This window comes from Cydia amplana, chromosome 6 (genome assembly GCF_948474715.1).
Source record: "Cydia amplana chromosome 6, ilCydAmpl1.1, whole genome shotgun sequence".
Lineage (NCBI taxonomy): Eukaryota > Metazoa > Arthropoda > Insecta > Lepidoptera > Tortricidae > Cydia > Cydia amplana.
Window position 1 is genome coordinate 9,307,486 of NC_086074.1, and position 20,801 is coordinate 9,328,286.

General features: G+C 41.4%; 1 protein-coding gene across 1 annotated transcript; it reads left to right on the plus strand.

The window, feature by feature from the left end:
• Window positions 1–1,259: 1,259 nt before the first annotated feature.
• On the plus strand, window positions 1,260–19,665 carry LOC134648853 (MICAL-like protein 1). Its single transcript, XM_063503434.1, has 14 exons — window positions 1,260–1,600; window positions 1,680–1,864; window positions 2,296–2,360; window positions 2,966–3,308; window positions 4,367–5,049; window positions 5,715–5,842; window positions 6,583–6,660; window positions 7,226–7,412; window positions 8,650–8,794; window positions 10,418–10,594; window positions 13,552–13,666; window positions 15,524–15,623; window positions 17,406–17,544; window positions 19,297–19,665. The coding sequence occupies exons 1-14, from the start codon at window positions 1,449–1,451 to the stop codon at window positions 19,488–19,490; spliced, it is 2,691 nt and encodes an 896-aa protein (XP_063359504.1). The 5' UTR covers window positions 1,260–1,448; the 3' UTR covers window positions 19,491–19,665.
• The last annotated feature ends 1,136 nt before the right edge of the window (window positions 19,666–20,801 follow it).

The window sequence follows — 20,801 nt, forward strand, 5'->3', positions numbered from 1 at the left end:
TCTGTCTGTCTGTCAAATTGCTAAATATCTCATGAACTACTTACGCTATCGATTCGAAATAGTTATGTTATGAACAGTGATCGAATTACTTAGGCAGAGTATTATTTAAAATTTTCTGGGACTCAAGTCCCGGAAACTGACATAATTATTATTACTCGTAAATCATCATCACTACATATTATAAAACAAAGTACCTACGGAACCCTTCGTGCGCGAGTCCGTTTCGCACTTGGTCGGTTTTTTAGGGTTCCGTACCCAAAGGGTAAAAACGGGACCCTATTACTAAGACTCCGCTGTCCGTCCGTCCATCCGTCCGTCTGTCACCAGGCTGTATCTCACGAACCGTGATAGCTAGACAGTTGAAATTTTCACAGATGATGTATTTCTGTTGCCGCTATAACAACAAATACTAAAAACAGAATAAAATAAAGATTTAAGTGGGGCTCCCATACAACAAACGTGATTTTTGACCGAAGTTAAGCAACGTCGGGCGAGGTCAGAGCGCCTACCGCGAACCACGTTCGACGTGTTGCCTCTCTGTCGCATTTGTAAATTCGTAGGTAAGTGTGACAGGGAGGTAACACGTCGAACGTGGTTCGCGGTAGGCCCTCAGTACTTAGATGGGTGACCGTTTTTTTGCTTCTTTTTTTTTTGCTTGTTTTGCTCTATTTTTTGTTGATGGTGCGGAACCCTCCGTGCGCGAGTCCGATTCGCACTTGGCCGGTTTTTTTTATTTGCCGCCTTTTCCTACTGACGACGTCGCTGTGCTAGAGTAGGTATAAAATGTTGTAAATGAAGTAGAAATTATAGTGTGTCAAAGGTCTGTTTGATTTCAAACATAGACAGAGAGAATCAATATCTTTGTCTTACACTAGTACTAGCACCCAAAAGAAAAGGATGAGTATAGTTTTTTGTTCCTATTTACTGACAAGATTTGGTTGACCCAGTATATGCATCCGGTTCCTAGGTGTGTGAAGCAAGTGGTGAAGCATAGAAAATTTAAATTGAATAGAAAAAAAAAAATCAAATTTTATAGCCCTAACACACTACCGTATCGCACGCAACCTTGGTGCGGTAGAGTATTAGGACTATTACTCTCACATGTGTATCCAGCTTAAATTTGTTGCACTATTGGGAAAATGAATACACATTGGACCGTCATAATTCATCTGTCAAATAAAATAACTTTGACGTTTCAGAATTGTCATACTGAGTTGCACTCTACTTGTACTTGCAAATGCCAACCCAACAATCACTTTTGTTCAACTTAAGTTACTAAAGATTATTCAATTGGGCTCACAAATTATTTCATTAAAAGCTAAAATCTGATTGTGTGGCATAACATTCATCATAACGTTAATTGAAGATGCACGAAAACTTACATGAGTCATCGTGTAGATGACCGTTGTGGCTTACTTTCTATACAATAGTAACTAAAATACTCAAAAATGTCTGAGGTAAAAGGGACGAAGGCCTTGGAATTATGGTGTAAACGCCTAATTAAGGATTGCCCTAACGTGCAGATTGATAATATGACTACGTCATGGAGAAATGGCATCGCTTTCTGTGCATTAGTTCATCACTTCAGGCCTGACTTAATGTAAGTTATGTTACATTATTTTTATATTTATAGTTTACCTACTGAATACATATTACTAATTGAAGGTGCGTTTTTGCAGAGATATATCAAGTTTAAAACCGGAAAACATTTATGAAAACAACCAGCAGGCATTTAGTATTGCAGAGAAACATCTGGGAATTCCCGCGCTGTTGGATCCTGAGGATATGGTGGAAAACGAAGTACCCGACCGATTGTCTATTCTCACTTATTTGTCTCAGTTTTATCAACGTCTGGGCCACACAGGTATATTCTTTATGTACATGAGCATTTGTGTTGCAAGTGTAGGTGTAACTGATAACAAACATGAATACAAATGACTCTTGTGTTTTTAAAAGTGACTGATGTTAAATTTATGGTGTGTAATTGTGAATTTATATTTGTGTACAGTCAGCAGCAAGAGTTGCTAAGCGGGCGAGGTGTTCAAAATAATCTTGGAGCGACTTTATTGTTAAGAGAATAAGAGAGTGTCAAGGTAATTATGAACACCTCACCCACTTAGCAACTTCTGCTGCTGACTACTTAATTTGCTTCAAACATGTTTTGACCTGATTCTGAAATGGAACAGGAAGGATACATCCCTGTATTACATATGTCACATAAATTATAAATATCTATGCTAGGTACAATCATATCTGTGCAAAATAAACAAGATTTAATGCTCATTATATTTTCAGTAAACACTAAAGCCTCTGAAAATGAAGCCAAGACCCCAGAGCCTCCATCAACCTCTACAGCAGCGGTGGGTACATTTTACAAATTAATGTTGCCCTTACATATATTTTCTCTTGGTCTTGTTTGCCACACCTTGTATATTTAATTCCTTTGGATCTCTGAGATTATCTATATCTAAATTATTTTACTGAATAATAAGCGTCCTGGCAATACCTACATGGCAAAATCTACTTTTTGACAACCCATTACTTAAATCAGTTGGGATTATGTTAGCTGTATTAACTTTGTGTGTGATATGTTAAGACAGTTTATGCTATGAAAAACAATATTATAGCCAGCACATTAATTTTTATAATTGCACATATGTAATAGATTAGCTTGGTTGTATTGCCTATGTATTTAGATCATATATTTGGTGAAAATAACAAAATCTATGCAAATGTATGTGTTAGTTTCTACATAAGAATCTATCATTTTTCTGTGTTGTGTTTGTTACAACAGTACAGTTTGTGATGTTTTTCTCTAGTACAAGTAGTAGTGTGACATCAATAAATTTAAAAATTATTCAAGCTAGTATGCATTAATATGATTTGGGCCCTATTAAAATATGTGATGATGCACTACTAATTTCTTGCATTCTATAATCTATTCTTTATTTATTTTCACTTATAGGCACCATTCAAATTTGGAAAGACAGGTCTAGACAAGTGTGCTGCATGCGGCCTGCCTGTTTACCTCGCACAGCGTCTCATGGTCTCATACAAGCTCTATCATAGGAGATGTTTCCGTTGCTCCAAGTGTAAGGGTCACTTGAACCCCAAGAATTTCCAAATTATCGAAGGATCTGAATTTTTTTGTGATAGTTGCAAAAATGAAAAGACAATGCCTGCATTTCTTAATAATAATGACCAAATAGGAATGTTAGCATTTCATGAAGACTTGTCTAAACCTAATGAGCTCGCCAGTGAAGAGCCTATTGTCCCAAAACATAAGACAAGGCCTCAGTCAATCTTAGGTGAGTATCTCTTCAAAACTTGCCTTAACTACATCTTCTCTATTCCTTCAGAACTGGCTTTGTTGTATGTCAATTCTATGTTGTTTATGGTGATTGTTGATTATTAAATTAACTTTAATTGCAAGCATAGTTAACAATACTTTTCAACTTAAAACTGTAAGTGAGTAATATAATATTTTAAAAGTAGGTAGCTATTTTAGATTTTGCGTGTTGTTTATGGTGATTGTTGATTATTAAATTAACTTTAATTGCAAGCATAGTTAACAATACTTTTCAACTTAAAACTGTAAGTGAGTAATATAATATTTTAAAAGTAGGTAGCTATTTTAGATTTCGGCTTAGAAATGCACTGTAACGTTTTGCTCTTTGGATTAGATTAATATGATGCACTTTTTTAATCACCTCTTTAACTGAGATCAATACATACATCATAACCATAACCAAATCATAACCATAATCATAACCAAACTACTTATATTTGAAATGTTGAGTTACTATTTCCAATAAAATAAACTATGTATGTACCTACAATCAGCAAAACTGTCAGCAGCAACCCTGCATAGAATACAAATATGTATCTAATCGTTTTCCTGACTGTACAATGTATATCAATTGATCTCATCTTCGATTTAATATTTCAACTTGCACTGAAAAAATGTACTACTACTAGTGGTAAGGTGCAGGGGGCCAATATAGACAAAGGGGTAATTTAAACTAATCAAAATATAACTAAAGTCAAACACAATACAGACAAGATAAATTTTTCGCTATCTGGATATATATGGCACTCTAGTTAATAATGTAAAACATGGAAGATATTTCGATTAGGTTAAATTACCCCACAGTCTAACCAGTCCCCTGCACCAAATTAAAAATTTTGTTTACCTATTCAACTATGCTTTTAAGAAACCTGTGACTCAAAACTTAGTGTAGCTGTAGATGCTTAATAAATACAACTGCAGCTTTCCCATATTAACTTGATGATGGTATTTTACATTATTACCTAATTAATCATTATTAACAATTAGTATAATAAGACTCATTTGCTTTTATTACAGAGAAAATAAGCATGTTCGAAAAGCAATCAGATAAAGAAGTTAATCTAGAAGACAAGTTAGTAAATATGTCTTTATCTGACAATTTAGATAGTAAACTTGAAGACAGTACACCTAGTGTTTTAAACACAAGCAAGTTTCAACCTCAGGCAGCAGACAACAAGGAGTCAGTAGTTGACAATGCCGGTGCTAAAGAAAATACCGAATTATTTAAACAAAACCCTGAAAAAGTTTACAAGAGCAATATAAATCAATTTAATTTCTTACAAACGCAACTCGCTGAAGATACTAATGGTGACAATCAGTATAATTTGGCAATTAGCGATACTGAGATCCAACATGAAAAATTTAACGATTCGAAAGATGATAACGAAATCGGTGATTCTGGTTTTAAGGAAAAATTTGACTCCATTGAAAGTGTGCGTAAAGACAAGAGTAATATAACTGATGATATTAGAATAGCGAAAAATGGTTTTAACTCGCCGCCTGAGACTGAGTGTTCTCCAACAGAAACAAATGAATCTAGTATTATTGAGCCTCAAATATCGATTAGTGTACCTCCACGGAAGAAAAAAAACCTTACGCCGAGTGGAAAAACGTCAGTTAAAAAAGCGGACAATCAGAAAACAGTCGACACTAAACTATATCCCGACCATTTAAACCCGTTTTCGGACGATGAAGAAGAGGTATGTAACAATAACAAATGTACCACAGTATGAGTCACTATGATTCTATTGATCTATTCAGATGGTACATTTCATTGGCGTCAGGCGTGTCTCACTCCGCGATTTCGTCGCTTTGCTACAGGTAGCTAAAAGTACATCCGTTCGGTCCCAATGTTGGGGAAAGCCATAAGCTGCGCGTGGCGCTGTCCCCACCTAGCGGCCATATCTATGCTGATCGTAACAGACGCGTTTTGTTAGAGAGTGAGTCTTCTGTACTTAGTACTATTATTTATTCTGTGTTGGCGTGTACTAAAGCACCTGAACAGAATTTTAACAAGTGCGAGACCACGCAGAAAGTGGTTCAATATAATCGATTTAGTACTATGATTTAAGAATGCTTGAAAATCTAAAGTTATTTAAACAGATAATATGATGTCACGAATATGAAATATGGCCTTTATTTTACATAATACATAACTAAGTAGCGGTTTACAAAGGAACTTTTTTATCACTTAATATTCATCCTTGTTTCTGAATAAAATGCCTGTCACGTAAAGACGGACTAGCAGGCATTAAGAATACTAAAGTGACTATGAATACCTACTACATACTACAACGGTATTTTTTATATAAATTCTTACTATAAGTACACACTTTTATAAATATATCGTATTCGAACATTTTAGGAGGAATCCAGTAAAGAGACGTCCAAGCCAGTGAGCACTAATCCTTTTGGCAGCAGCGACGAGGAAGACGACGATGTGCCGCCGATCCATCCTCCGAGACTGCCCACTGGACAAACCTCTACTCCCACGTATGTATCATAATTGACGATTTGTGAACCTTATTGCAATGAGATAAGGTCTATCAATGAACAAAGTGTATTGATGATAAGTTTCGCGTTCGTAGTAAAAAAATGTCGTGCAACGCATGACATGACGAGCAAAGTTGCTGAAAACAAAACGAAGTACTACCCTACGCTTTGCTATATAATATATGCTATGCAGTATTACTCTGTATTACGCAAAATTTTGTTAGCGACTCGGCAACAAAAATTCAACACTATTACCAAAGCAGAAAATTATCGACGCATTTGATAACAAAACTAGCGACGACGTTTGTTTTGTGGGCAAAAATGCCTAAACGACATATCCCTTCTATATACTTAGCGGAGCCATCAGTCAGTAACATATGTTCCATTTAAAAGGCTTCAGTGATATATTTACTACACACCATAGACTAGGAATCCTCTAGACTGAGTTTAGAGCAATTATTTCATGAAACCGATGCTGCCAAAAATACTGAGGTGCGGGGGACGAGGTGAGCGAGTCCCGTGCCGTGATTGGTCCGTTCAAAGACACGGACGTCACACAAAGACTTTGGACTCGAAAATGGAGTAAAACTACCGTATATTTGTGGCAGAAGGGGTAGCGCTACTATGGTCAGTCTGGAGGATGTCGTGTCTGTGGTACACACAGTATACCTAAATGTTAGATAAGAAGCTCTAAATATCTCGCATAGAGTTCATTAATAAAATGTCGTTTATGTTTACAGGAAACGCTTGATAGCCGCCAACCCCTTTTGGTCCGACGGTGAGGAACCCTCGTCCGATGATGAACCTCATAATGGAAGGTAGATTTCTCTCACACCATTATTATTGTGACCATAGACAAAGAAACGTAGACTTAGACTTAAGTTATGGCGTTGTAGTGCACCATACGTTTTGCGGTAAGTGGCTGGTTAACTGGATTTTCATTTTCACACAATAGCGTTTGATAATCTAATTACCGCATAATGTACGACGCCGTACAAAGCCATCTTTTATCCTGTCATAACTGGGGCTACTATATTTTGTAATAGGTACCTACTTTACGTGTCTTACGTCCCTCCAAAGCACAATGGTTTATCTTTCATTTTGCCCAAGCGACAAGTGTATCATTTATTTAGAGAATGTGTTGTGGCGCAAATACACTGCCCCAATATTTTGATTCGGCAACCTCATGGTTAATAATTCAGTGTTGCGCAATCGCACCCTTAAATTCCTTTAGAGAAATAAGTTATAGATGGGATTTACACTTCCGTCGCAAGTGTCACAACCGATCGCGGCTTCAGTGTGAAAGTGCAATAAACTCTTTAAAAGTGATTTTCACAGTGAACCTTGTCTCATATTATATGTTCTAACACAATTATATTTCAGTACAAACATGTACAAGTCGTCATTGACCACAAGCACGCCGAACCTGCCGAGCGGCCGCCGGAAGAAGGTGAAGGCGCCGCCGCCGCCGCCAGTTCTCAAGGTCACCGAGGTCCCCGCCACGTCCATGGACGATGTCGCGAGCATATCCTCGCTCAGCTCCTACACGTCCACCGTACATTCTGACCAAGTAAGTTGTTCCTATATGAACCACGTCTAGTGACCTAGGTAGGGCCCCCGGCCGGTGCTCAAGGTCACCGAGGTCCCCGCCACGTCCATGGACGATGTCGCGAGCATATCCTCGCTCAGCTCCTACACGTCCACCGTACATTCTGACCAAGTAAGTTGTTCCTATATGAACCACGTCTAGTGACCTAGGTAGGGCCCCCGGCCGGTGCTCAAGGTCACCGAGGTCCCCGCCACGTCCATGGACGATGTCGCGAGCATATCCTCGCTCAGCTCCTACACGTCCACCGTACATTCTGACCAAGTAAGTTGTTCTTGTATGAACCACGGCTAGTGACCTAGGTAGGGGCGCCATTGCTCAAGGTTACCGAGGTCCCCGCCACGTCCATGGACGATGTCGCGAGCATATCCTCGCTCAGCTCCTACACGTCCACCGTACATTCTGACCAAGTAAGTTGTTCTTGTATGAACCACGGCTAGTGACCTAGGTAGGGGCGCCATTGCTCAAGGTTACCGAGGTCCCCGCCACGTCCATGGACGATGTCGCGAGCATATCCTCGCTCAGCTCCTACACGTCCACCGTACATTCTGACCAAGTAAGTTGTTCTTGTATGAACCACGGCTAGTGACCTAGGTGGGGCCCCGCCATTGCTCAAGGTCACCGAGGTCCCCGCCACATCCATGGACGATGTCGCGAGCATGTCCTCGCTCAGCTCCTACACGTCCACCGTACATTCTGACCAAGTAAGTTGTTCCTATATGAACCACGGCTAGTGACCTAGGTAGGGCCCCCTGCCGGTGCTCAAGGTCACCGAGGTCCCCGCCACGTCCATGGACGATGTCGCGAGCATATCCTCGCTCAGCTCCTACACGTCCACCGTATATTCTGACCAAGTAAGTTGTTCTTGTATGAACCACGGCTAGTGACCTAAGTAGGGGCGCCATTGCTCAAGGTCACCGCCACGTCCATGGACGATGTCGTGAGCATATCCTCGCTCAGCTCCTACACGTCCACAGTATAATATATTCTGACCAAGTGAGTTCTGAATACGGCAAAAAGACTTAGAACTCCTTCGTATTACATTTGCAAATCACAATGATGAAGCGTCTTTTCGATAATTAGCTTCAACTGAATTGATTTTATATGTGACCAAGTACCAATTTTACCCGCTTATAAATTCGCCTCATTCATTGCCCACCCAAATTCAACTGTGTACCTGGAATATCTTGTTTTGTCGCAGAAATCATATGGCATGTCAACTCCAAGGCTAAAAAAGAAACGTATTGCGCCGACACCTCCCGACAGCATGTCCATGTCCGCCATGTCCGGCTGTGGCTCTATGGAAAGAGGCGTCGACCACTCCGACATAAAGAACAACTCTGATGGTAAGTGTCATTACAACTACTACAGGATCACAGAGGACCGTATAATCACCCTTGTGACAGTTACTTGTTGTCCTAAGGCACCCCAGAGGTACAGATACAGAGGGCCTAAGTATCTTCAGCGACCCTTCTGTGACCAGCTAGGGAGAGTAAACTGTTTTACCCCCCAATTAAAATTGTATCATGCTATCAATACAAGCAAATATGCGGATGCGATAGCAGAGCACAGGTTGTTGCGCAAAATAATGATAAGTGAATGGAGGGTACTTCTCGTACTTGTACAAGTAATATTCAAAATGAGATTGTTCTATTTATTATTTACAATAAACTTTTTTAACTATTATCGAGAACCCCAGTTTCAAATTAACAATATTATACCTAATCGTTTCGTCCTTCCATATTTTAAAGATCGATTTAAAGCTTGGAGGATATAATCAAACGGAGACGCCATGTCTGTAATTTTCTGTACAAAACAGTCTGCCGATTTTTGCGGGGGAGGGGAACGACAAATGTATGCGTAACGTAAAAATAGCCATGTCAGATAAACGTCAGTCCATACATTGTGTATGACCGTTGGCCGCCTATTTTCGACAGAGGGGAAAGCCTGTTAATGGCTACTCCGTTTAGTTGTATCCTCCAAGATTTAAAGTGATAAATCGATAATTAATAAAGATTAAAGAACTATATTTTCCATAATTATCAATTTACTAGAATTATGATATTATTATCGTTTTCAACATCTCTATTTGTTTCTATGTTAGGTTAATGGAATACATCAATCTTTATTAATTAACAACAACATCCGCTTTGGGAAGTTGGGGTCGTACAGTCAGCAGCAGAAGTTGCAGTTGAACATCTCGCTCAAAATTACCTTGACGCGCTCTTATTCTCTTGACAATAAAGTCGCGTCAAGATCATTTTGAAGGCCTCGCCCGCTTTGTAACTATGTATTGCTGCTGACTTTACAGTTTTTAATTTTTAATCTGACTTTGTAGAAAACAAATATTAGTTAAATATTTTACTCGCTCTTGGGGTTTCTCAATTTTTTATACAAAATCAATAAATTATGCACGAGATCAATATTATGCATCATAATTATCATAAATCATAATGCGTATATAATTTATATAAAAACATGTTAATTTATGCTATCAAACCCGTGTTACGTATTGAGCACCTATTATAATATGATTGCTTCTGTTCTTGAGTCAATTGATTCTTATTATTGATAAACCACTTGAAATATGCTATGCACTCAGTCGGGGTAGATCCCCTTGAACAGGAAAAGGAATCTTTAAGCTTAAGTGCATGTTGAATTGTTGATAGCGCTAGCTACTGATTTATATAAATACATATATACTTAATACTTATATGGCTGTGGCTGCTTAAAGATGTAGAACTTTCAGTAAGACTAGACATAGGTGTTTTATTATCAGGACCACATTTAGGCATAGCCATTGTCCAGCAGAGGAACATATTAATTGGTTAGTGATGACTTATAAGTCTTATAACTATTACTTAGTGATGACATAACTATGACATTAGGCCACATTCAATCTCACGGCCATGTTATAGACACTGGAATAATATAGAAGATTACTTATGTTACTATTAATTGTTTGACAGGTGGACGTCGTCTGAAAGGCCCGGCGCCCGGCCTTCCGCTGCCGGAGCGGCGCGAAGTGAAAATGCAGATGTCCCCCGAAGAGCTGCAGGTGCAACTCGACATGCTGGAGACACAGCAGCTGGGCCTGGAGCGGCAGGGCGTGCTCATCGAGCAGATGATCAGGGACAAGTGCGAAGGTAGGTTCAGTACTGGTGCGAGGTGAAGGTGCAGATGTCTGGAGAGCTGCAGGTGCTCCACATGCTGGAGACACAGCAGCTGGGCCTGGAGCGGCAGGGCGTGCTCATCGAGCAGATGATCAGGGACAAGTGCGAAGGTAGGTTCAGTACTGGTGCGAGGTGAAGGTGCAGATGTCTGGAGAGCTGCAGGTGCTCCACATGCTGGAGACACATCAGCTAGGCCTGGAGCGGCAGGGCGTGCTCATTGAGCAGATGATCAGGGACAAGTGCGAAGGTTGTTTCAGTACTGGTGCGAGGTGAAGGTGCAGATGTCTGGAGAGCTGCAGGTGCAACTTGACATGCTGGAGACACAGCAGCTGGGCCTGGAGCGGCAGGGCGTGCTCATCGAGCAGATGATCAGGGACAAGTGCGAAGGTTGGTTCAGTACTGGTGCGAGGTGAAGGTGCAGATGTCTGGAGAGCTGCAGGTGCTCCACATCCTGGAGACACAGCAGCTGGGCCTGGAGCGGCAGGGCGTGCTCATTGAGCAGATGATCAGGGACAAGTGCGAAGGTTGGTTCAGTACTGGTGCGAGGTGAAGGTGCAGATGTGTGGAGAGCTGCAGGTGCTCCACATGCTGGAGACACGGCAGCTGGGCCTGGAGCGGCAGGGCGTGCTCATTGAGCAGATGATCAGGGACAAGTGCGAAGGTTGTTTCAGTACTGGTGCGAGGTGAAGGTGCAGATGTCTGGAGAGCTGCAGGTGCAACTTGACATGCTGGAGACACAGCAGCTGGGCCCGGAGCGGCAGGGCGTGCTCATCGAGCAGATGATCAGGGACAAGTGCGAAGGTTGGTTCAGTACTGGTGCGAGGTGAAGGTGCAGATGTCTGGAGAGCTGCAGGTGCTCCACATGCTGGAGACACATCAGCTAGGCCTGGAGCGGCAGGGCGTGCTCATTGAGCAAATGATCAGGGACAAGTGCGAAGGTTGTTTCAGTACTGGTGCGAGGTGAAGGTGCAGATGTCTGGAGAGCTGCAGGTGCAACTTGACATGCTGGAGACACAGCAGCTGGGCCTGGAGCGGCAGGGCGTGCTCATCGAGCAGATGATCAGGGACAAGTGCGAAGGTTGGTTCAGTACTGGTGCGAGGTGAAGGTGCAGATGTCTGGAGAGCTGCAGGTGCTCCACATCCTGGAGACACAGCAGCTGGGCCTGGAGCGGCAGGGCGTGCTCATTGAGCAGATGATCAGGGACAAGTGCGAAGGTTGGTTCAGTACTGGTGCGAGGTGAAGGTGCAGATGTGTGGAGAGCTGCAGGTGCTCCACATGCTGGAGACACGGCAGCTGGGCCTGGAGCGGCAGGGCGTGCTCATTGAGCAGATGATCAGGGACAAGTGCGAAGGTTGTTTCAGTACTGGTGCGAGGTGAAGGTGCAGATGTCTGGAGAGCTGCAGGTGCAACTTGACATGCTGGAGACACAGCAGCTGGGCCTGGAGCGGCAGGGCGTGCTCATCGAGCAGATGATCAGGGACAAGTGCGAAGGTTGGTTCAGTACTGGTGCGAGGTGAAGGTGCAGATGTCTGGAGAGCTGCAGGTGCTCCACATCCTGGAGGCACAGCAGCTGGGCCTGGAGCGGCAGGGCGTGCTCATTGAGCAGATGATCAGGGACAAGTGCGAAGGTTGGTTCAGTACTGGTGCGAGGTGAAGGTGCAGATGTGTGGAGAGCTGCAGGTGCTCCACATGCTGGAGACACGGCAGCTGGGCCTGGAGCGGCAGGGCGTGCTCATTGAGCAGATGATCAGGGACAAGTGCGAAGGTTGGTTCAGTACTGGTGCGAGGTGAAGGTGCAGATGTGTGGAGAGCTGCAGGTGCTCCACATGCTGGAGACACGGCAGCTGGGCCTGGAGCGGCAGGGCGTGCTCATTGAGCAGATGATCAGGGACAAGTGCGAAGGTAGGTTCAGTACTGGTGCGAGGTGAAGGTGCAGATGTGTGGAGAGCTGGAGGTGCTCCACATGCTGGAGACACAGCAGCTGGGTATGGAGCGGCAGGGCGTGCTCATCGAGCAGATGATCAGGGACAAGTGCGAAGGTTGGTTCAGTACTGGTGCGAGGTGAAGGTGCAGATGTCTGGAGAGCTGCAGGTGCTCCACATCCTGGAGACACAGCAGCTGGGCCTGGAGCGGCAGGGCGTGCTCATCGAGCAGATGATCAGGGACAAGTGCGAAGGTAGGTTCAGTACTGGTGCGAGGTGAAGGTGCAGATGTCTGGAGAGCTGCAGGTGCTCCACATGCTGGAGACACAGCAGCTAGGCCTGGAGCGGCAGGGCGTGCTCATTGTGCAGATGTCTGGAGAGCTGCAGGCACTGACAATCCAACCTCTAGACTGAGCTTAGGCCAATTCTTTCATGAAACCGATGCTGCCAAAAATACGGGGGTGCGGGGGGACGAGGTGAGCGAATCCCGTGCCGTGATTGGTCCGTTCAAATACACGGACCAATCACGGCACGGGATTGACTCGAAGATGGAGTAACGCTACCGTATGTGTGGCAGAGGGGGTAGCGCGACTATGCTATGTGTAGAGGTTGGATTGTCTGTGGCTGCAGGTGTTCCACATGCTGGAGACACAGCAGCTGGGCCTGGAGCGGCAGGGCGTGCTCATCGAGCAGATGATCAGGGATAAGTGCGAAGGTTGGTTCAGTACTGCCAGTACCGGTGCCTACCGCCGCGTGAGCGCCAGATCATAATGCAGATTTATAAACACACTATACACCAGTGTTGGCCAAAACGTTAATGCAATTGAAAATGTTGGCCATTAACGATTATAAATTGAACCTTCAACCGTAACGGACGATTACAGTTTACGGTTCAATTTATAATGGTTAATGGCCAACATTTTCAATTGCATTAACGTTTCGGCCAACACTGCTATACACAGAGGGAATAGTTATTTGTTTTACATTGAACGTATGTCCGTCCACAGGAGAGGATGCAGTACCAGCGCCGCAGGAGGAGGTGGAAGATCTCGTCATCCAACTCTGCGAGCTGGTCAACGAGAAAAACGATCTGTTCAGGAAACAAACGGAGCTCATGTACATGTAAGTGACTATACATTACTACCTAGACAGAACACTAAGGTCCACTTGCACCATTTCACTAACCCGGGGTTTACCGGTTAAACCTGGAGTTACCATGGCACCAGTATAATTTGACACTGGGTTAACGGTTTAACCGCTTAATCCCGGGTTAGTGTGATGGTGCAAGTGGATCTTAGGTAACTATAGTGCATAACCTGCCATGGGTCAAATATCTTCTTTAAGGTCTCTGCCCACTACACCGTATCATACCATGACCGTGCTATGAACGTATCAGGCACGGAATGTAACGCGACACGGACTACTATGCCCACTACACCGTGTCCACATTGTTTCATATCCGTACATAACGGGTTTAGTGCCCGTAGTAACTGCGTATCATCCCCATAGCATCCTTCTATAATCCCCGTAGCATCCGCGTTTCATCCCCTTAGTACCCGCGTTTTATTCGCGAGACCCAGACTCGTCAGAAAGAGCCAGCGAATGGTTATCATACTGGCAAGAGCGAGCAACAGATACGGCAAAGCGTTTATAACGGGCTGAGAACGGTCACCATATGCGGTTATAACCCGTATGCTCACCGTTTCGCCGCCTGCACGCACCGTTCTGGCAACGTTGCGTGCCATGCGCGGAGCGTTTTGGCACCGGCAAAATATCCTCGCCGACAATTTTTGACGGTCCGTGCATGGCACGCTACGGGTATGGTCGGTGACGGAACGGGCTAGTGGGCATAGTCTCATACTTTTTAATACAAAGATATATTTTTTGCCTGACACGTTCATAGCACGGTCATACGGTCATACGGTGTAGTGGGCAGAGACCTTTATAGAAATACGCTTACCACAACGATTCTCGTACACTGTCCCGCCTGTTGCTATCTCTATTGCACACGCATGTTTATATTGCTGTCCCGCTCATAATGCCGGCTGCCAATGTCACTGTGCAAGCATGATATGGTAAGCGTCTTTTCCTTAGGTGTAACTATTTTCTAAAAGACGCAGTTCCTAGGCAAAAAAAAAACACAAATGGTGGAGAAAAATTCAAATAAAACCGAAAAGAACATTGGTATTGGTATTGATACTTAATTAAAGTGTCATTCAATAGAACTTGCGAACTATGTAAACAAAAGTTACTAGTAATTTGACATTCAGTGTCAATTTTAGTATGGCGGTTTGTTTACATAGTTAGCAAGTTCTATTGAATGACACTTTACGTATTGAACTTATGGACTATAGTTGTACCTCTAGTAGAGTCGGATGGGTTTTACGGTCTCAGCAACTTAATACTTAAAATTGGCTTAAAATTATTTCCAACCCAAGAGCAAAACTAAAGTAGGCTTTATTGGGTAATTCATTTTTATTTTCCTCACAATGTTTTGCTTCTTCGATAAGCGATTGGTAAAAACCAAATGATATAGATAAGCTCCGATTCCGAGAAATTCCATTTGGAATGAAATTCCTTCTTTTTGTTGACGTTAGTTAAAAACAATCAGCGATTAAAGTGGAATACGTAATCAGCTAGAATGTTATTGTAAATATTTATAACGATTATCTATGTAAAGTTTAGTAAAATCAGCATTGTCCGTCGGCCTAGCCGTGCCCGTAACCAACCAAATCGTTCCTGATTAGAAAATCAAATTCACCGTGACCAGTTGAAGGCATACTTTCTAATTAGGAAAGATTTGGTTGGTTACGAGCATCGCTAGGCCCGCAGGCAATGACTATTTCACTGCAATCTTAACGCGAACGAAGTATTTAATAATAATCACAGTACTACATATTTCATTTTAATCATGTAGGCATTACAACTACGTAACAAACCAATAAACTAATTATATACTTATTCTAATTTCTATTTCAGTCGGCGTCAGCAGCGATTGGAGCAAGAACAAGCCGATATCGAGCACGAAATCAGGGTGATTCAGTCGCGGCCCGCGGTTAATCGCATCGATGCCGATAAGGTAATAACAACAACAATGCTAATTAATATACTCGTATTATCGGACGATCACAATCCGGAAACGTCGATGTGGACGAGGCACGCACGTGACATGGTCAATCAAACCCTTTGTATGTAATAAGGATCCTGATTAAAACTTTCACGATTTTTACTCATTATTATTTACTAAAACGGGACTTAACCGCGTCGATCAGGTGGGGTAAATTAATATAAAACACGGGTAAAACTAAGAACGTTTTAACACTCAAAATATATTTTTATTTCATTTCTATTCCATTTAAAAAGAGGTCTACACACACGGCTTGCTTTTAAATGGAATAGGAATGCAATAGAATAAGTTGTTGAGTGTTAAAAACTTTGTCTTATTTTTATCCCACCTAATAAAGTTTTTTTTTTATTTACCTCCGACGTGTCGAGGATGGCGTTGTCCCCGTGGCCTCGGAGAAGACTCTTTATCTCTCCAATTTTATTACTACTATACGCGATTAAGTCCCGTTTTAGTAAATAATAATGGATCCAGGGGGCCGATTTTTGAATTTCGACCACTCGATTTCGTGTATTTCGTTAAATAATATCTCCACTACTAGGCATTTAAATTCTAGTAATATAATTGAAATCGAATGGTCAATACCAATAAATTCCAAATTTCGATCGCTCGTATTTCAAAAATTAGCATTTTGCCATTTTCCACCGATTTTTGAGTGACGAAATCGAGCGATCGAAATTCAAAAATCGGCCCCCTGATCGAATTCTTAGTCATCTTTTTGCATTTTTTTTTTCGAGAGCCTTTTTTTCTGCTCTATACAGCACAACCGAGGTTTGAACATACGATTTTTAACCATACATATTAAATTGGGATTAATTGTTATTCGAAATGATTATTTTTTTAGGTATATTTGATTAATGATGAGGAAATTGATATTCCGATGTACATACTTCTTTTGTGTTTTTTATTTATTTATCTGACATTTAGATTTTATTCTAGAAACATTCTAGACTAGTATTTTTTATACAATTTTTTTTTCATGTTTGACGATCCTTTTGTGAAATTCTTAATTTAATTTAATTTGTGTTTAATTTGATTTGTATAATAATCCAATATTCTTATGGAATAATAACATCAATAAATTGCTCTGATAATTAGCTTAAGATAATTTATAAGTATGTTACGATTCATAAGTGCTTGTTGCTAGGCCTACATGAATAAAGTATATTTTGACTATTGACTATTTGACTATTGACTATTAAAGATTAATGTTTTAATATTAATTTGGGCACAAACGGTATAATAACTCTTAAGACCAATTTTAGAGGACCTTAAGAGCTACCGATTTGACCCCTTGTATTGTATGTTAGCGTTGAACTGTGTCGAATATCCGTAGGGATTTCTGTTTCTGTCATCCGTTGGTGCAGCTGCACCAACCCCAGTTTTGACAAAACACTTCCCTTTCAGCGCCCATAGTATAGGTAGGCGTTAAAGATAGGAATGGTGTATCTATTGCATGTTAAGCTTTTGATACAAATAGTTATGATACTCATACTAAAGGTGAAATCAGACGGTTCATTTTGGTGAAAAGATCCAACGATGCTGGATATTTTCATTCTTCACCATTCACTCGCATTCCGAATTAACAAAAAAATACAACACTCCCGTGAACCTTCATTTGAGTGAACCGTCTGATATCACCTTAGCACCAATCCTGGGGTAGCCACTCGGAGTTAACCGTTAACCCAGGGTTAAATTGCACTGGTAGCTTAATGAAATATACCAATTTCCCGACAGGCCCGCGAAGACCAGCTGGTGTCGCGGCTGGTGCAGATCGTGCGCATGCGCGACGAGCTCGTGCAGCAGATCGACTCCGAGCGCCGCCGCGAGCGCCAGGAGGACCTGGCCATCGCCAGCTCCATCGCCACCAAGCGGGGTAATGCCACACTCACAGATACAGACGGCCTACCGCCAACACCGAAGTTCGCATCTTTCTCTTTCACACTAATTATTTACGCCTCAATAGGCTACATGACTAATTTTCATTTATGGTATCAATCGATCGGGTTTGTTTTTAGGATCAAATGTCTATATGGGAACCATTGCATTAAAGTAACACAAAAGTCAGAAATTGTAGTCAGAGGCCGACAGTCGCACTTCACTCGCGAAACGCCCTATACAAAACGGCAAGGGAACGTGACGTCAAGGTCTCTGGGAGCCCATCTTGTAGTATGGACAAAACAAGAAAATTGCGTTTTTGTCGGTGAAATATTGCGTTTATGTATATAGTTGCTATACAATATTTTTTTGGATCAAATGTAAGGAATCGAATGGTACCCTTACTTTTATCGTTTTTGGAAGTTAAAAAAACTTAAATTTTGAAACTTTCAGGTCCTGTATTTTTGTAATTTTTCAATATTTTATTGTAATATCCACATTATTGTGATAAATTGCTCGTTTGCTATCTATTTTACTAGATTTTGTTATAAAATTCAACATGTGTCATCATCCCTATTGGAGTAAAAGCGCTATTGAACCTTTAAGTCTGAGGAGAGACCTTGCCTCCTTATGTGTGTTCTACCGCTTGTACAATGGGCTGTGCTCTGAAGAATTGTTTGACATGATGCCAACGGCCGCTTTCTATCACCGCACCGCTCGCCATCGGCAGGGTGTTCATCCACACACCCTAGAACCTAAATGATCGCGTACTGTGCGGTTTAAGAGGAATTTCCTCCCGCGGACGCTCCGGCTGTGGAATGAGCTCTCTTCCGAGGTTTCCCCGAGGGTCTACAGTATGGGGTTCTTCAAAAAAGGAGTGTACAGGTTTATAAAAAGGTCGGCAACGCGCATGTAACACCTCTGGAGTTGCAGGCGTCCATAGGCTACGGTGACTGCTTACCATCAGGCGGCCCGTATGCTTGTTTGCCACCGATGTGGTATAAAAAAAGAATGCCCGCAATTTGCGAACTTTGGTGTTCGCGGTAGGCCTTCAGCTCCTGGATACAAAGTGTGCAAACCTGCGCTCGGATCATTGAGTGCCTAGTTGTTTTCGGTGTAGGAAAATATCGTGAGGAAACCTGCATACTCGTACGTCGGCGAAGAGATTCAAAGATGTGCTTGTGCATGATGACCATGGTCACCTTCTAGTAGTCTAGAGCAATGGGCGAGGAGACTTGTGGCCATCAGTGGGGCGTACAGTACCAGCCAAAAATATATTATCACCTTCAGGTTTTTACGGCAAATCTTTTTAGGGTTCCTTATTCAACTAGGATAATGCTGCCGCTGGCAAGTTATTATGCTTAATGTTTGTGGACTAGTTGATGTGGCAGTGACTTAATTAGGTATGTATATTAATTAAAAATTAAATTCTTAGTTTAGGCTGGTTTTAGTGTCACGCGGACCTTCCGTGCGGATCGCTCCGCACCGGGCCAATATTGTATTAAGTTCAGGGAGCGTTTTAGAGTGGTCCGCGCGGTCGACCGTCCGCGCAGACAGCTTTCTTATACAATTTGGCAATCCGCACGGACGGTCCGCGTGACACTAAAACCAGCCTTAGATTTAGCCCCAAAACTAAGACAGCCAACTTAATCAACCAACTGACTTAAGCGTTAGACTGTGGGTAGACCTATAGGTATATAGGTCTTTACTCGTAATCCGTTATGTAATTGTGTACAACTTTATTTTTCAGCTCAAAGGAACAGTGACTCTAACAGCTCATCAATGAAATCGACGGAGGTTGTACCGACGCCCAAGAAAAACAAAGTAAAAGACAAAGTTAAAAAGCAGTTCAAGAAAGCAAAGCACACTCTCATTTCAAAGAAAAAAGATGATTCAGACAAAAAAGAGGCAAAACCCGAAAAAGAAAAGAAATCGAAACAATAAGATGTTAAAATGATTAAGTGTAAAAATAGCAAGAAAGGACAAGGAAAATTAAAACAATACTTGGAACAATTGGACGTAGTTTAGCGTAAAAGATCCATCCTCTAAAATTTGTCATTTAAATGAACGACTTTTCCGTTTGACAGAAAGTTCAAATTTGACTAACAGATTTTTGTGGATTGGATCTTTTACCCTAAACTACGTCCAATTATAGCGGTCAATAAAAGATATGACTTGATACTTGTAACATTGATCAATTATTGTAGTATTTTATAAGTGTGATTATCATTCTACTTACTCATTATTATTTATCATACACAAAATGAATAATCGCAAAGTTAATAGGTATGTATACTTCGTTTTTTTAGCATTAGAAATAAGATAAACAATCTTGATGTGTCTTTTAATTGAAAAACACATTTTAAAAATAAGTTACGGTAAATATGTAACAATTATGAATCTAATACGATCTTTTATAGTCTTCTGCTTTCATAAGTAATAGTTATTGATTTTTAAAAAGTGTTTTTCAATTAAAAGACATGTCAAAATCGCTTACCTTCTTTCAAGTTCTTTCTAATGCTAAAAAAAACGAATTATAGACTTGCTCTGTTCAGAAGAAAAAATAAATGGAAACTAGCATTGATATTCAAATATATATAAAATACCCAAATTTAGTAAATACTTAAATAGCACTGTGATTAGTACTTACGTATTGGTAAACTAACGGAGACTAACAAACTAGTATTATTAATAACTCGCTACTTATTATTATTATTACGTCTTAATTTTGATTATGGACACAATTTCGTACCATTCGTACGTATCACATTATTTGTATTTATGTTTATGGCCTTCGCTGTAAGCGACGCTGTTTTATGTCCATATAAAATGCTTTACATTATTATTATTTTCATATTTTGATGCTGTTTTTTTTTTTATTAAAGCATAAAAGACATTTATAATATGTTAAATATACTTAAGTGGCATGGCATACTAAAGTACTTAAAGCAAGACTGAAACATTCCACTAACTAAATTATACATAATGAAATATATTTCATTTAAATATAAATTGGAGTAATAACGTGTCATAAAAATGTCTTAATTTTAATTTATTTTCAACCAGGTATTGTGCCTATATCTATATGTGACGTTATCTATGAAAAGGGACCTTATTGTCGATGGCGCTTACGCCATTATTAACGATGCTCCGATGTAAATACAATGCCGCGCGACGCTGTGCGGCGTAAGCCCCATCGACAATAAGGTCCCTTTTCATAGACAATGCCCCATGTTGGTAATGAATTAAGGTGGC

What these genes read in the sequence shown, in the direction of transcription:
- LOC134648853 (XM_063503434.1), top strand. Translation starts at nt 1,449, where the DNA reads ATGTCTGAGGTAAAAGGGACGAAGGCCTTGGAATTATGGTGTAAACGC. An exon ending in GATCAGGGACAAGTGCGAAG is followed by an intron (nt 10,595 to 13,551) that starts GTAGGTTCAGTA and finishes GTCCGTCCACAG; the next exon opens with GAGAGGATGCAGTACCAGCG. An exon ending in ATCGCATCGATGCCGATAAG is followed by an intron (nt 15,624 to 17,405) that starts GTAATAACAACA and finishes ATTTCCCGACAG; the next exon opens with GCCCGCGAAGACCAGCTGGT.